The sequence below is a fragment of the Octopus bimaculoides genome, chromosome 3 (assembly GCF_001194135.2).
Source record: "Octopus bimaculoides isolate UCB-OBI-ISO-001 chromosome 3, ASM119413v2, whole genome shotgun sequence".
NCBI classification, from domain to species: Eukaryota; Metazoa; Mollusca; class Cephalopoda; order Octopoda; family Octopodidae; genus Octopus; species Octopus bimaculoides.
In genome coordinates, this window is record NC_068983.1 from 157194147 (window position 1) to 157211583 (window position 17437).

The 17437-nt window shown below is 38.5% G+C and overlaps 1 protein-coding gene across 1 annotated transcript in view; it reads right to left on the bottom strand.

Moving 5' to 3' along the window:
- LOC106883949 (X-ray repair cross-complementing protein 5) overlaps positions 1–17437 on the bottom strand; it is a 41574-nt gene that overhangs the window by 13182 nt on the left and 10955 nt on the right. Inside the window, exons 5-11 of the mRNA XM_014935103.2 lie at positions 14534–14659; positions 11714–11842; positions 11427–11538; positions 9047–9182; positions 5947–6047; positions 3462–3524; positions 1358–1495 (exon numbers count right to left, since the gene is read on the bottom strand). Coding sequence (XP_014790589.1) covers positions 1358–1495; positions 3462–3524; positions 5947–6047; positions 9047–9182; positions 11427–11538; positions 11714–11842; positions 14534–14659 — 805 coding nt within the window. The remainder of the gene's footprint in view (positions 1–1357; positions 1496–3461; positions 3525–5946; positions 6048–9046; positions 9183–11426; positions 11539–11713; positions 11843–14533; positions 14660–17437) is intronic.

Sequence of the window (17437 nt, forward strand, 5' to 3'; positions counted from 1 at the left end):
ACTTGGCTTGCCGGGTCTTCTCACGCACAGCACATTTCCAAAGGTCTCGGTCAGTAGTCATCGCCTCGGTGAGGCCCAATGTACGAAGGTCTTGCCTCACCACCTCAGCCCAGGTCTTCCTGGGCCTACCTCTTCCACGGGTTCCCTCAACTGTTAGGGTGTGGCACTTTTTCACGCAGCTATCCTCATCCATTCTCACCACATGTCCATACCAGCGCAATCATCTCTCTTGCACACCACAACTGATGCTTCTAATGTTCAGCTTTTCTCTCAAGATACTTACACTCTGACGGTTTGGCAATTTAATTCTAGTGTTGGAACTGATAATATAACATGTACAAGATAGGAAGAATTTTAGGGTCATGATGCTTTCTTTATAATGGCTAGATTATTTGATTACATGTATCAGAAGCTTAACACCATATAAAAGTGATGAGATCAAAATGAGATCTGTTGATGGTAGTTATCTAAACTGACAACAAATGGAATGCAGTAATCCTTCGCCGTATTGTGGTTCACCTATCACGTACTCAGTACATCACAGATTGTTCTGGCTAATATATAGGCACAGGAGTGGCTGTGTGGTAACTAGCTTGCTTACCAACCGCATGGTTCCAGGTTCAGTCCCACTGTGTGGCACTTTGGGAAAGTATCTTCTACTATAGCCTCAGGCCAACCAGAACCTTGTGAGTGGATTTGGTAGACGGAAACTGAAAGAAGCCCGTCGTATATATATGTATGTATGTGCATGTATATGTTTGTGTGTCTGTGTTTGTCTCCCCCAACATCGCTTGACAACTGATGCTGGTGTGTTTATATTCCCGTAACTTAGTGGTTCAGCAAAAGAGACTGATGGAATAAGTACTAGGCTTACAAAGAATAAGTCCTGGGGTTGATTTACTCGACTAAAGGTGGTGCCCCACAGTCAAATGATTGAAACAAGTAAAAGTAAAAAAGAACATGTAAATTTATATCGCAGAATCCTCAGTATATCATGGGTTTCTGCAGTCAATAATAATTTAGATTTTTTTAGATTTTAATTATTTCTGTGGGAGGTTTTGGAATGTAACACCTGTGATAGTCGAGGGATTACTGTAATTAAAAAATATGCAAGACATTAGCCTATGTATTCAATGATGTGAAAATGGGTAACATGTTTGGTACAAAGGTATTTCAAATTGAATATAAAAGGTAAGCTAAATGAAATAAACTGGGATTTAAAAGGTCTTACATATGAAATGACATAAGAATCATGTCTTCAGAAAAAAAATCTACATTACAGACGCTTCCTCTATAGAGAAACAGACCTACTGATGATGACAGCCAATCATTATAATAAAGAATAAATCTCCCTTACCTCATAATCATTTTTGATATGTGGTTTAAGACAACCAATTCGAGGTCCTGAACGTGCATCATAAACTCTTCTTACAATAGCAAGCATATTAGTTTCAAATAATGCATTAACCAAAGCTGAGAACGCAACAGATATTACCTTTAGGAAGAAAAAAAATAACATTTATATTTAGTATAAGAAAAACGTCATTTGAGATTTTAAAAATTTTTTAAAAAGAATAAGAAAAAACAAAATTAACATCAATGAAGAGAAACTAAGTGACTATAGATTGACGTATACATATAGATCTTCAAGAAAATACACCCACAACTTATAATTAACATTATATCTTTTTTTTTATTACTCAACCCTCCTCACTGGCTTATCAATCTCTAACTCTCACTAAAACCCTGATGTTACTTTTCACTTCCCATCTATTACACACTTCCCTAACAATGTCCCTACTTTCTCTCAACAATAAACCTGTGTAACCCCAATAAAATCTGTCTTGAACCTTAATGAACCATCCAACCCATGCTGACATGGCAGATGAACTGATCCATTCCATTACTGGATCCACCTACTCAACCCACCTCGTTACCATTTCCACTTTGTCCACTCCCTCTCTTTTTCACACTAACCTTTAACATTACTTATCCTCTTCACGTCTCCTATTCCCACCCCAACACTCTGACAAGGGAGTACCAAAGAGAAACAGGAGTTTCACAATATCATTTTAGTCACTTAATATTAAAGCGTGAACACCACTTGTAAACCTGTATTTTGCACATGGCAGCATCCTTGTAAGTTGTTTGAAGCTTGACAACTGCTTTGGCCGCCGTTTTCCACAGCAGAAAACAGAATTTCACAGAAGCACATTTTGTTCCTTCATTTCAGTCATTGCAAAAATCGATGAACAGAGGAGAAGCACTGCAAAACAAAGACACACCACATGGCAGCACGACTCCACCCAATGACACTGGTCAGCAGACTGATGCCTGAGGGTCGCATCAAGAGGCTTCTAACAGCGGAAGCCTGAACTACAATGGGCTTGTCCCACAGAGAATGTTCCTGGTCATTACCATCCTCTCACAAATTTATTCCTTTCTACCATCCTCCCTTTCATTTCACAAGCTACATGGTGACCCCCAACTGCTGGTGCTACAACAAGCACCTACTACACTCTGTTTGGTAATCAATTCAAACAGTGACAACTCAGAGCCGAAGATGGCTCTTTTGTCTTGCTAAAGGCAAGGCAATCTCTGTAGTGCTGATATTACAAGAAAATGTGTCCAGTACACTCTGTAAAGTAGCTGATGTTATCCAGCTATAGAAACCTTTGACCACTGAATCCTGTTGAATTATCTTGTAGGAAAGTGGTTATACACCATTAGGTGTACACCGCTTCCGTACATTAAATTTCTAGAAGAAACAACGGAATGCAGATTCTGAACCATCAACACAACAATATTTATTTACAGAGGAAATAGGCAGCACTTTGCCCTTTGGTTGCTGAGACGCCGTCATTGATGTTGGTGGTTATTTGTCTAGCTCCAGAGTTGGAATGTTGGAAAGAGCTGTCTCCAGAGTTGGAAAGAGCTGTCTCCAGAGTTGGAAAGAGCTGTCTCCAGAGTTGGAAAGAGCTGTCTCCAGAGTTGGAATGTTGGAGACAGGCTGCTTGTACGTCTGAGCTCATTGCCGGCCGGCCGAGAAAGAGAATGAATAAGGGCGCGAAACTTGGATCTCGAATGACCACGCATGCGCACGAGACTCTTCCCGTGTTCCTTCCGGAACTAGTCCCTGCGCATGCATGGATAAGCTTACCGGAAATGTCTTCTGCTATTAAGGCGTTACTACAATCTGAAACATGCCAGCAAGGAAAGCAAACATAAAATGACAATGGTGGCAGTGACCATGGCAACAATAGTGACAACAATGATGACGAATTTTGAATTATAATCTGAATCTTCAGAAGCAAATTACTTTATTATGAAAAGAAAAATATTCATTTTTTTCAATTATCCCAACAGATGCATTTAAATGCTGTGCAAAGCACTTTTTTCATTTACAAATGAAAACGTCTTTATTTTAATGGCAATAATTACAAAAATATTAAATAACATACTTGATCATTTGGTTCTGCTATTACATACATAGTATTATCTCCCATGTAACTATAAGCTGGAACCTGCAGCAACAAAAAAAAAATAATGCAAATAATTTTACTTTTTATTGATTCTCTTAACATCATATATTTTATTTTTTACTTATTTCAGCCAGACTGAAGCCATGCTAAAGAACTTTAGTCAAACAAATCAACCTCAGTATTTACAGTATAGTCCCGCTTATTCATGGTTTGGCATTCATGGTCCCGGTTATTCTCGGAACTGGTAATTGTTCGTGGAAACAACTGCATATTCACAGAATTGTAAACATCGTCCGCAATTTTTTATGGCATTTTTTCTGGCAATATATACTTTTCCACACATTTTAAGGCTAAATTATTAATAATAATATACTGTATTTGCCAGTTTACCGGACATCCGTTGACAGCTGAAGATCCCTCTAATTAGAATAGCCGTGCATCATGTCGCTTAATTTTTTTTTTTTCAAATACAAGTACACAGTATCTTGTATCTCTTATTCTTCCTTTCAATCAAAGCTTGCTAATTAGTATAGCGACTACCAGTGCATTTTTTAAAATTATCGCTACATTTGATCATGCACAATGTTTATTTCAACAGGATAATTTTTAAGGTCATGAGCCAATGTAGCCTCATTGAAATTAGGTTACTTGCTGGTCCCTCTCTCTCTCATTATTATAGTATAGATTATATAGTATGTAGCATATGGTGCTTTCATTGACAACATAATAGCAACCTACTGCAGCGTAACTTTTACCTTCCCAGAACATATCCAGCAGTTGTGCCTTCTCGTGGAGCATCATGACCTTTTTCTGGCGCTTAGGTTCACTGCCAGAAGTCTTAGAAGGTGTAGGGCGTTTGGGTGGCATCTTAGGGCTTTAATAATATGCTGCAAAAAACACAGCACTCAACAAAATACTAGAGATAGCTATTGGACGCAGTTTTTCCAAAAAAAAATTTAGTTTGTATCAAGTGGTAATACAAACTAAATTTTTCAAAACCATGATTATCTATAATCTCTGCTCAACCTCCCATTGGTGGTATGCGCATATCAGATGCAATAAAGATTTTTTTGTAGGTTTTTTTTCTTTGGAAAAACTGTGTCCAGTAGCTATCTCTAGTATTTTGTTGAGCGCTGTGTTTTTTGCAACATGTTATTAAAGCTCTAAGATGCCACCCAAATTCCCCTCACCTTCTAAGACTTCTGGCAGTGAACCTAAGCACCAGAAAAAGGTTATGACACTCCATGAAAAGGCACAACTGTTGGATCACGAACATTGGCGGCATCAACAATGGAGGTTGATAGTCTTCCTGATGAGCGTTGGTACTGCGTTGCCACCTCGGATGGTAGAGTGAGGGTGTGGAGTAGGAAGGGTGAATGCTACAGAGACACATGTATCATGGAGAGAAACATGTAGGGTGGCCAAAGCATCATGATTTGGGGTATTATAGGCCTGAATCAGAGAATTGGGCCCCATGTGTTCCAAAATGTTGGTGCAGACAGAGGGAATGGCACCACAACTCCAAAGATCTCACATTATACCTTTCTTCACACATCAACATAGCCACGTGTTCCAGCAGGACAATACTCCCTCCCACATGGCCCGGGTCACCATGCACTTCCTGCGTTGCCACAACATCAGAACCAAGACGTAGCCAGCTCTCAGCCTGGATTTGTACCCAACTGAACACTTGTGGGATGAAATCCAGAGACGGCTGAACCTAGTGGTCCCAAGGCTGACAACTAATGTGGAACTGCAGGCAGCTTTCCTCAGGGTGTGGGCATAGGTGCCAATGGCTTTTGTGAACTGCTTCATGTACTCCATGTACCAACGGTGTATGGCCGTTTTGAACACCAAGTGAGTGTATACACAGTTTTGAACATATCATGCCCTACAATCTCAATGTGCTGGATCCACCCACTACCATAATACATGACAACAAACCATAGACTGTGGTCAAGGTGCATCCAAGAAATTGACTTTATCAGATTTATCAAAATTTATCTCTGACTAATGAAACTAAAACATATTTCACAGTCATGTTTCGCATTTCTTTTGCAGTTCAGTGTATAATGAAGGTATAAAAAAGGAATGTTAGAGTATTAGAGCAGAAGATAAAGTGAAGAATAATGAAATGCAGTTTGAATTTATGACAGGAAGATGAACAGATGATACAACTTTTATTGTAAGGCAATTGAGCCACAAAGGAGCCCCTGCGTGGTTGCTGAGGAGGAGGAGAAGAAGAATGCAGTAAATTAGCATTTTTATAATAAAACTATATTTGATAATATTCGTTGTTTTAGTGTGGGTAAGCATTAGTGCTCACCTTGTCAACCCAGATGACACATCCCTGTGATAAAGCCTACATAAAACCAAGACTTTGTATTTGAAAGTAAAACTCAGAGTAAACTACTGCAGCAAAGCTTACATCTGATAAGAGTAAGTTACTAACAGTTTTACTTACATTTTCCTTGGATGTAAACCCAAGTACTGTAAAACATTTTGTGCTTTTATATTTTTCACTCTCTTCAGAGAGAGGAACAAGAGTAGAGCCATAGTAAAAACCTAAGAAAAAATTAAAATATGTCATTTTATGACACAATAGAACAAAATATTACACAGCACAATAAAATATTCATACATTAAGATTGTAAAATGAGTTTATACCTTAAATCTTTCCTGAAAAGAAAATATATATTTTTTTAGAAAAATACTGAATTTAAATTTTTAAAACAAAGAAAAGGGTTGTTGTATAGTAACCCTCTTCTTTGTTGTACTTTTAATATCTTTCTCCAAGTTGAAATGACAAAGACATATAGGCGTAGGAGTGACTGTGTGGTAAGTAGCTTGCTTACGAACCACACGGTTCCGGGTTCAGTCCCACTGCGTGGCACCTTGGGCAAGTGACATCTACTACAGCCTCATGCCGACCAAAGCCTTGTGAGTGGATTTGGTAGACGGAAACTGAAAGAAGCCCGTCGTATATATGTATATATATATATATATATATATATATGTATGTGCGTATATGTTTGTGTGTCTGTGTTTGTCCCCACAACACCGCTTGACAACCGATGCTGGTGTGTTTACGTCCCCATAACTTAGCAGTTTGGCAAAAGTGACCGATAGAATAAGTACTAGGCTTACAAAGAATAAGTCCTGGAGTCAATTTGCTCAACTAAAGGCGGTGCTCTAGGATGGCCACAGTCAAATGACTGAAACAAGTGAAAGAGTAAAAGAGTATGTACATAAAACAGCCCAAGTGATCTTTTTCATTTTAAGTCTTTTTCTGCTACATTGTGTGCACTCTCTACAACCAAGGCACACCAATTCTACAACACCACTCCATTACATATCATCACAGCTACCCCTTGCATATATCAAGTAATACTTTTAATGATCAATTACTTTCAGCTCTTATACTCCATGTTTTGCAAACAACTTGCACATGCAAATACTACCAGTCGAAAGCTCTGCATACTGGAAGCCAACAAGTGTATGGGGTCACCAGGAGAGAATGCGTGCCATTTCAGGGCCTACTTCTTGACAGCATCATTGCGCACTGGCCCCACCTCATTGATATGTGACTTCACTTGCTAGATCAACTGGTTATCAAATAAAGCTCAATATTCTTCTAGCCATCGCTCATCTCTTTTTAACCAAATCCCATGGCAAGCCTTTTCCACTGCAGTTTGGATATCGGTCATGGCAGTATTTACTTTACTATGAATTAGGCCTAATGATAACAACAGTCACCTAACACTGTGTCCCAACAAATTCTCTACATCCAACTTCGATTGGAAAATGCTCTACTTTCCAGCCTGCATCTTCACATTCCTCAAAGAGGTTTACATAACGGTCAGTCTTTCAAGCCCAAGCGGCATCCATGTTATCTTCATGAGGAACCATTAACTAGACTAGATTCACCACTTTCTTTCTTTCACACCACATTAAAATGTCCCTTTTTTGTCATAACTAGGATGGGAAGGAGTCCCTGGCACCCTGGTGAATCTGCAGCCACTTCCCAATAGCCGTTCCACTTTTCATTGCTCAGAGGAAGTTTCTTCTTCTTGAAACGGATCTGCTGTCCTGAGCACATGAAGGTAATGAAATCTCTGGTCGGTACTCATTTTATATATTTTAAATCTATTTTGAATACAATCTTTAGAATTTAATGTACAATACCAAAAACAATCATCATCATCATCATCATCATCATCATCATCGTTTAACGTCCGCCTTCCATGCTAGCATGGGTTGGACGATTTGACTGAGGACTGGTGAAACCGGATGGCAACACCAGGCTCCAATCTAATTTGGCAGAGTTTCTACAGCTGGATGCCCTTCCTTACGCCAACCACTCAGAGAGTGTAGTGGGTGCTTTTACGTGTCACCTGCATGAAGGTCAGTCAGGCGATACTGGCAACGGCCACACTCGAAATGGTGTCTTTTATGTGCCACCCACACAAGCCAGTCCAGGGGCACTGGCAACGATCTCGCTTGAAAATCCTACGGAGGCCAGTCAGGCAGTACTAACATTGATTATTATATTCTAAAACTCTGATAGACCTTATCACTTTGCTCATGCTGGTCTCTATGGCATGAAGGCAGTGAATTAAAAGTTCACTTTATGCCCCAATAGCTCAATGCCATCATTATTTCTAAACCAATGAGTTGTAATCAAAATGATATGGCTTTAGAATGTACTGTACAATTCAAAATTTCTACATTTATACAGAATTGTTAATATATGCCAAAAAGCAAAGGGGTTTTACCTTTTAATCCCTGGTTGACCAGCAATGAATATAATTTAAAATACAAATTTACATAATATTAATTACATTTATACTATAATAAAGAAAGCTGCTTACTATTAGTTTGGTTTATGTAATTTTTATTAACAGTAAGCAATTATTAAAGTCTATGTTATCTAGACAATTTTTATAAATTTCAATTTTAATATATTTTTATCAAAATGTGGTTTCTGAATATGTTTTATTATTAAGGATTTCAAAACTAATTTTTATTCACTATGACACAGTGTTTTTTTAATATCTAATGCTAAAATATTTGCAATGCTATTTCTAGAAATTATAAGTTTAATCCAGCATCAGCCAAATTATGTTGATTCCAGTATGCTTTCATATTTGTTGGGTGTTGTTGAAGAAATAGGAAGCTAGATAAAGAAAGTAGTTTTAATATACTTATTGTTGTGAGGCATAACTATAGAAGGTGCCCCACTATCACCAGATTTGTTTCCTTATAACTTTCTGAAAAATGTATATTTTGCAATGAAATTTCCTACAAACACATTTCAGATAGTGTAGATTACAATTATATCACAATTTGTTGTGTATAAGAAATATCAGCTTGCTTGGAAACAAATAAAGATTGGTGACAAGAAGGGCATCCTGCTATAGTAAATCTGCATCAATGAATTCCATCTGACCCATGCAAACAAGAAAAATCGGGCATTAAAACAATGATGATGGTAGTGGTGGTGGTCTTTATGATAAAATTACTTGCATGTAAACTTAAAAATAAAACCAAAATAGCAAAATTACCAGGAATAGTGTCCTCATGCTCAATTTCTGTTTCATTTTCATCATTCAAATGCAAAGTTCTTGCTTCTTTGAGTGCAGCATCTTGATCATTAGCAAAAACTTTCTTCCAGCTTTGAGCAGGCTTGTAACTTTTCAACTAAATGAAACAACAGAATAAACATAAAGTTGAATTTCGTTCAAATAATTGGAATAATTGTTAATACAGTTCAGTCAATAAATCATCTAAATTCAATTACAGTAACTCAGAGGAGCTGTCTGACTTCCATGCTAGTGGCCTGTAAATAGCACCATTAGAACGTAATCGCTACCAGTGTTGCCTTCCAGCACTTGTGCTGGTGGCACGCTAGAAAATCATTCGAGCGAGGTCATTGCCAGTGCCGCTGGACTGGCTCCGGTGCAGGTGGCACGTAAAAAACACCTTTTGAGCGTGGCCGTTGCCAGTACTGTGTGACTGGCCCTCGTGCCGGTGGCACGTAAAAGCACCCACTACACTCTCAGAGTGGTTGGCATTAGGAAGGGCATCCAGCTGTAGAAACTCTGCCAGATCAGATTGGAGTCTGGTGCAGCCTTCTGGCTTGCCAGTCCTCAGTCAAATCGTCCAACCCATGCTAGCATGGAAAGCGGACGTTAAACGTTGATGATGATGATGAGGAGAGCTAAAAATAACTGGTAAATTAATGACAAAATATGAACAGCAAAGTAAATACTCTACACCATCCTAGTCTGTTGTCATATAGTAATGAGTTCAAATCCTACTAAGGTCTACTTTATTTCTTCAGGTTTGATCAAACAAGCCTTATTTTACTGAGTATCAATTTATCACCACAATGGCACCTAGAGTTACAGAAGAGCTTGGGGTTGGCTCTAATTTCAAGTGACTTATTTTCTTATGCTAATGTGAACAAATATTTTAAAATGTATATCAAATACTCGAGGTCTAAATCTAATCATTACCATCGTTTAACGTCCGCTTTCCATGCTGGCATGGGTTGGATGGTTTGACTGAGGACTAGTGAACCAGAGGCTGCACCAGGCTCAATCTGATCTGCCAAAGCTTCTACAGCAGGATGCCCTTCCTAACACCAACCACTCTGAGAGTATAGTGGGTGCTTTTTATGTGACACCAGCATGAGGGCCAGTCAGGCGGTTCTGGCAACGACCATGCTCAAAAGGTGTTTTTTACATGCTACCTGCACAGGAGCCAGTCCGGCAGCACTGGCAATGACCACGCTTGAATATTTTTTCACGTGCCACCAGCATAAGTCCAGTAAGGCAACACTGGTAACGATCACGCTCGAATAGTGCTTTTTACATGCCACCAGCACGGAAGCCAATCCATGGCCCTGGCAATGATCACGCTCGGATGTACATTTAACGCTCCAGTGGCACGAGTGCCAATCGGCGGTACTGTCATCAGCCACATCAGCGATCTGCTTTATCCATAAAAATAGACTATACACATTGGGTTCCAAATAAATGGAGTATTAACCCCAGTGAAAGTTTCCTGCTCACCAAGAATATAAATCTCGATAATGGCTTGAAATTTTTTTTCATTATTTTGAAGTGCTAATCAGCTATGTTTAACCCCTTCATTACTATGTTTCTTTTGAGATGCTCTGGTTTCTTTCAATTAATTTTAAATATAATAAAGAATTTAGTAAAATAACTTAGTTATCATTAAGCTAGAGTTAAGAACATAAATTGGGACTAAGGTTTAGTGGAAGATTTTAATTCAGAACTTATGAAAAGATGTTTGTACTACAGAGCCAGAGGCAGTTTCAGCTGGTTTGGTATCGAAAGGGCTAATAAACCTGTCACTCAAATGTAACTGATATGACTCTTTACTTACAAATGCAACATTTTTAATGCGATACAGTGAAATGCCAAATTTCAGTCTGGTTCTGGGAGAAAATTGTACGCTACATTATACAATGATTGCTTATGTGAAGTAAAGTGTATATTATCCAGTTCTTTGCATTCTAGGTTAGTTTAAGATGTCTATAAATGGTAAAAATATATTAATATGGGTTTGTAAACCAGCAAAGAATTGATGTAGGTGTTATAAATATTTTCATTATCATCAACATTTAAAGTCCATTTTCCATGCTGGCATAGGTTGGGCGGCTTGACAGGAACTGGTAAGGCCAGGGGCTGCACCAGATTCCATAGTCTGTTTTGGCTTGGTTTCTATGGTTGGATGCCCTGCCTAACACCAACCACTTTACAGAGTGTACTAGGAGCTTTTTTGATTTACATCATGTGAATCATAACTCCTCACCCATACCGAAGACAGCCCATCTAGGAAGCTGGACACACCAAACAAATCCAGCAGTAAATGAGAAAATGAAAGCAATATTACATACCCAAATTGGATTATTACCTTAATATAACCACAAATTGGAATTGAAAGATTGCTACCAATTTCCAGATTACATTTCCATGCTGAAGAACTGTGGTGTTTTGTAAAGATATTTGGTCTAGACAATGCTTCACTGCAACAAATAAAACAAATATATAAGATTGTGTTAAAAAGAAAATGTTAAAAAACATACATGTTAAAAATCAGCAGTATATGATGATACCAGTGATATATGTATAAATGAAGATAAGCACTGAGAGAAAAACTGATATACATCTTAGATGCAAGACAAATGTATTTTTACTCACTGAAAAGAGTAATTATGTCCTTTGACCATTGAATACATTTGCTCAATAATAGTTTCTGCTTCTTTCTGTTGTTCAAATTGAGATGCTTCATCACTGACTTGATTGCTATCACCTGTAGATTTTGAACTTCTTTAATATTCAAAAGAAAAAAAAGCATTATATATGCATGAAAACTGGTAAAGCAAGTCTAGCTCACAAGGAAATGATATATTTTATAAATATTGTTAATATATGAATTAAATGAAAAAGATCAGGAACACTTATAGAGAACAACTAGAAGCAAATGTTTCATCATGTAGTTAAGTAACACAGTTATACAATTATAACATAGATGAAGCTGGAAGAGATATGTATGTGATATGCTTGGAAAGAGTAGAAAAATAAAAAGAAAGTAGTAGGGAATTTGAAAATTAGATATAGAAATTAAAATAAGATTTCCCAGATGTTTTTAATAGCTTCTTATCTTACTGATATGTGATAGTCTATCTTGGATATTGTGACCCTAACTAGTTTCTGTATATATATAATCTTTCCCAATGCTTACACTTTGTTGAAAAAATTTATGTCAATCCAAAGTTATAAAAATGTCTGTTTCTAGCAAATAGCTAATAGTCCAGATAATATTGCTTTACTATTTTCAGACGGTGCATCTTTAAAAACAATACAACCACACTATCTACAAATATATCTACTCTAAAATATTTATGGGTTCCATCCCAAGAAGCAAAACCTTTTTGATTCATCAACTTATCACTCAAAGCTCAAATATGTTTAAACCTGTTCTAAGACACAAACCTCCTGTTTAAAATGAGCTAAATTAAAATCTTCCATCAAAATTTCATGTTAATTTATGTTCCAGACACCAGCTTAATAATGACAAAGTTATTTTACTAAATTCGTTATTTTCAAAATTAAGTGAGACAAATGCAATTTCAACAGAAATATGGTAACAAGGATTAATATAGTAAACATAAATAACAATATCCAACAACCTGAACACCTCCTCAGTGACTAAACCAATTCAGTAAAAGCCAACTATCAATAAACTGCTATCTCTATACACACCATTGGAGAATTTGGGATTTTGTCCTATACAAATGTATTGGATTGAGTTTGACATGACATTCTTCAAACTAAACTTACAACTTATGGACTTACTTAAACATTTAGAATAATAGTTTCTCTACTTTTATAACTTTGAGCAAATTCAATCAAGTCTCTTCCATGAATGTGCTCATCTTTTAATTCCTATATCTCCTCTACACCAACTTGTATCACTTCCAATGACCTTATATACCATAGACATCGCTTTCAACAACAAAAACTGTCTATATATCTGTATTTGCTCACAACAAAGATTTCAACAAATTCAGTAAGTCACATGGAGAAAATGAAAAATATCTAGCAACTGAAACCAAAACATTACTTCTTTCTAAGAAAACAAAACTAATACATCATCCTTCTTCTCAGAAACAAGCTACAATTATAAAAATTATCAAATTTTTCACACATTCATGAATCAATATTTTTAGACTACTTAGTTAAAATCACAAAAAAATTCTTTATCTGGAGCTGTTACTAATCTTTTACAAAATCCAACTATGAACAACTATGCCTCATATCAAGATCATTTTGCCTACTTCAACAAGAAAAATGTACCCACCAGCAAATTACTGCCTTCACTTTGTCTACTATTACTACAACTACAAAAAGGCGGCGAGCTAGCAGAAACGTTAGCATGCCGGGCGAAATGCTTAGCGGCATTTCGTCTGCTGTTACGTTCTGAGTTCAAATTCCGCCGAGGTCGACTTTGCCTTTCATCCTTTCGGGGTCGATAAATTAAGTACCAGTTGCACACTGGGGTCGATGTAATCGACTTAAAAAGAAAAAGTAGAGATGCGATGGCCCAGTGGCTAGGGTAGCAGACTCGCGGTCATAGGATCGTGGTTTCGATTCCCAGACCGGGCGTTGTGAGTGTTTATTGAGCAAAAATACCTAAAGCTCCACAAGGCTCCGGCAGGGGATGGTGGTGAACCCTGCTGTACTCTTTCACCACAACTTTCTCTCACTCTTTCTTCCTGTTTCTGTTGTACCTGTAATTCAAAGGGTCAGCCTTGTCACACTGTGTCACTCTGAATATCCCCAAGAACTACGTTATGGGTATACGTGTCTGTGGAGTGCTCAGCCACTTGCAAGTTAATTTGACGAGCAGGCTGTTCCGTTGATCGGATCAACTGAAACCCTCATCGTCGTAAGCAACAGAGTGCCAACAACAACAACACTACAACTACAAATGTTACGGCTTTTCTGAAATTAATTGCTGTATATTACCCAAACGAAACACATTTCTTATCATCAGCATTAAAACTATAGCTGTAAACCATTGGTTCCCAAAGTGGGCAGTATTGCCCCACCCCAGGATGGTGGAAAGTTCCAAGGGGGCGTTAAAGTGGAGCAATAATGGGGTGGCAATTCATGTAAAAACAACAAAATAATGGTTTTATTTGTGAAATACAGTTGCTTTGAATTTGCTTCAGTTGGGTGGGGGCGCTAGGAATGTGGCCTGGGTGTCAAGGGGGCAACAGCCCGAAAAAAGTTTGGGAACCACTGCTGCAAACCATCAAAATTCAGAAATTTTAACAAATTTGACATTAACAATACCAACATCACATAATCATCCCATCCTTCTAATACAAGAAGACCCAGATTGGAACTTTGGTTTTTCTCCATCTTAAACTAAAAAACAAACTCAAGATGTAGTCACAATTTTCACAAATTTAAGCAAATTAATTTAATAAATAGAAAGTATAAATAACATACATGACATTTAATGTAATTTCCTGCTGCTTCATACTGATCATAATGTTGCCAATTTGATCATCAACAAACGAACTCATCAAATTAGATAGCAAAATAATCTGGCGATGTTTAAGTCCTTTCTTTGTTCTGAAACAAGATAAAAATTAGGAAATATTATTAGATTAAAAAATATTGCAATAAATTAAATTTATTATTACCTCCGCCTTAGCGAAGGCAGAGGTATTGTTTTCAGTTGTGTTTGATTGTTTGTCCGTAGACAAGATATCTCAAGGACCACTGGATGGATTTTGATGAAACTTTCAGGGATGTTTGGCCTCATGACTAGCACAAACTGATTAGATTTGGTTCTGGACAAGGATTCTGGATTATTTTTCTTGTTTTTTTACTTAATTTTTGAGAGTGGTCAGGTTCATTTTCAGTATTCTCATTTGTGAGAGCAGTCAAGTTTATTTCAGATACTCTCATTTTAAACATCATCTCTGGCTAATTGTTGAGAGGACATTGGTGTTGCCTTGGTAGAGGTTTGCACTCTCTGAGTGCTCTTGCTTTTAAATGAAATTTTCATTCAATTGTACAAAAAAAAAATCATGGGACAATCATAAATAAGTCTAAAGTGTTAAATAAATAAAGTTAAATGGTTTATTCTAGAACAAACTACAATATCTTTTTTATCTTTCTATATCCTGTTTCAGTCAGTTGACTGCAACCATGCTGGGGCACTGCCTTGAAGGGTTCTAGTCAAACAAATCAATGAAGGACTTTTTTCAGCCTAGTACTTATTCTATCGGTCTCTTTTGCCAAACCACAAAGTTACAGGGACATAAACACACCAATAGCAGTTGTCAAGTGGGGGGGGGGGGAAATACAGACACAAAGTCATGTACATCATCATCATCGTTTAACGTCCATTTTCCATGCTAGCATGGGTTGGACGATTTGACTGAGGACTGGCGAACCAGATGGCTGCACCAGGTTCCAATCTGATCTGGCAAAGTTTCTACAGCTGGATGCCCTTCCTAACGCCAACCGCTCCGAGAGTGTAGTGGGTGCTTTTACATGCCACCGGCACGAAGGCCAGTCAGGCGGTACTGGCAACGGCCATGCTGAAATGGTGTTTTTTACATGCCACCTGCACAGGAGCCAGTCCTGCAGCACTGGCAACGACCTCGCTTGAATATTTTTTCACGTGCCACCAGCATAAGTGCCAGTAAGGCAACACTGGTAACACTCAAATGGTGCTTTTTATGTGCCACCAGCACAGAAGCCAGTCAGCTGCTCTGGCAACGATCACGCTCGGATGGTGCTCTCAGTGCTCCACTGGCACGGGTGCCAGTCATCGAATTTGATTTTGATTTCACTTGCCTCAACAGATCTTCGCAAGCAGAGTTTAGTGTCCAATGAAGGAAAGGTATGCATAAGTGTGCTGGTTACACCCCTGACATAGGCCACGGGTTATGGTTTCACTTGGCTTGCGAGGTCTTCTCAAGCACAGCATATTTCCAAAGGTCTCGGTCACTAGTCATTGCCTTGCTGAGGCCTAATGTTCGAAGGTCGTGCTTCACCACTTCATCCCAGGTTTTCCTGGGTCTACCTCTTCCACAAGTTCCCTCAACCGCTAGGGTGTGGCACTTTTTCACACAGCTATCCTCATCCATTCGCACCACATGATCATACCAGCACAATCGTCTCTCTTGCACACATCTGATGATTCTTAGGTCCAACTTTTCTCTCAGGGTACTTACACTGTCAAGTATGCAAACTGACATTACACATATAGCGGAGCATACTGGCTTCATTTCTTGCGAGCTTAGGCATGTACTCGGCACTCACAGCCCGTGTTTCATTGCCATGTAACTTGGCTGTTTGTGCACATGCGTCATACAGTCTACTTTTTACTCTGAGCGAGAGGCCCTTTGTCACCAGCAGAGGTAAGAGCTCTCTGAACTTTGCCCAGGCTATTCTTATTCTAGCAGCTACACTTTCAGTGCACCGACCCCCACTACTGACTCGGTCACCTATGTAACAGAAGCTATCAACTACTTCTAGTGTTTCGCCCTGGAATCTGGTGGAAGTTGTTCTCTGCACAATTTCAGTGTTTATTGCTCCTGAGCATCTGCCACAAACAAAAACTATCTTCCCAGTTAGCCTTCCTTTGATATTGCTGCACCTCTTATGTGTCCATAGCTTACACTGGGTACATCTTATAGAGTTTCTACCTACGCCTTTTCTACAAATCGAGCAGGGCCATCTACCTGAAGGGATTTGTGGTTTGTTTGCTATTATTAGGACTTTGGTTTCAGCTAGGCTGACTCTAAGGCTCTTCGATTCTAATCCTTGTTTCCACACCTGAAGCTTCTCCTCTAGTTCTGATAGTGACTCAGCAAGTAGAGCAAGGTCGTCAGCATAGAGAAGCTGCCAGGGGCATCCTGTCTTGAATTCATCTGTTATTGGGTGGAGGACTATGATAAATAGAAGGGGGCTGAGGAATGAATTTTGGTGGACCCCAACCTCTACCTAGAAATCTTCACTGTATTCGTTGCCAACCCTCACCTTTCTGACAGTGTCCCTATACATGCCTTGCACAGATCTCACTAACCACTCATCTATCCCTAGTTTCTTCATTGACCACCAGATAAGGGATTGTGAGACCATGTCAAAGTCTTTCTCCATGTCAGCAAAAACCCAGGTACAGAGGTTTATCTTTGGCTAGGTATTTCTCCTGCAGCTGTCTCACCAGAAATATAGCATCAATGGTGCTTTTCCCTGGCACGAACCCAAACTGCATCTCATCTAAACTAACTCTCTCCCTAATTAGTTGGGCTATGACCCTCTCCATGATCTTCATTACCTGATCCAACAACTTGATACCTCTGTAATTATTTGTATCTAAAGCATCACCTTTAC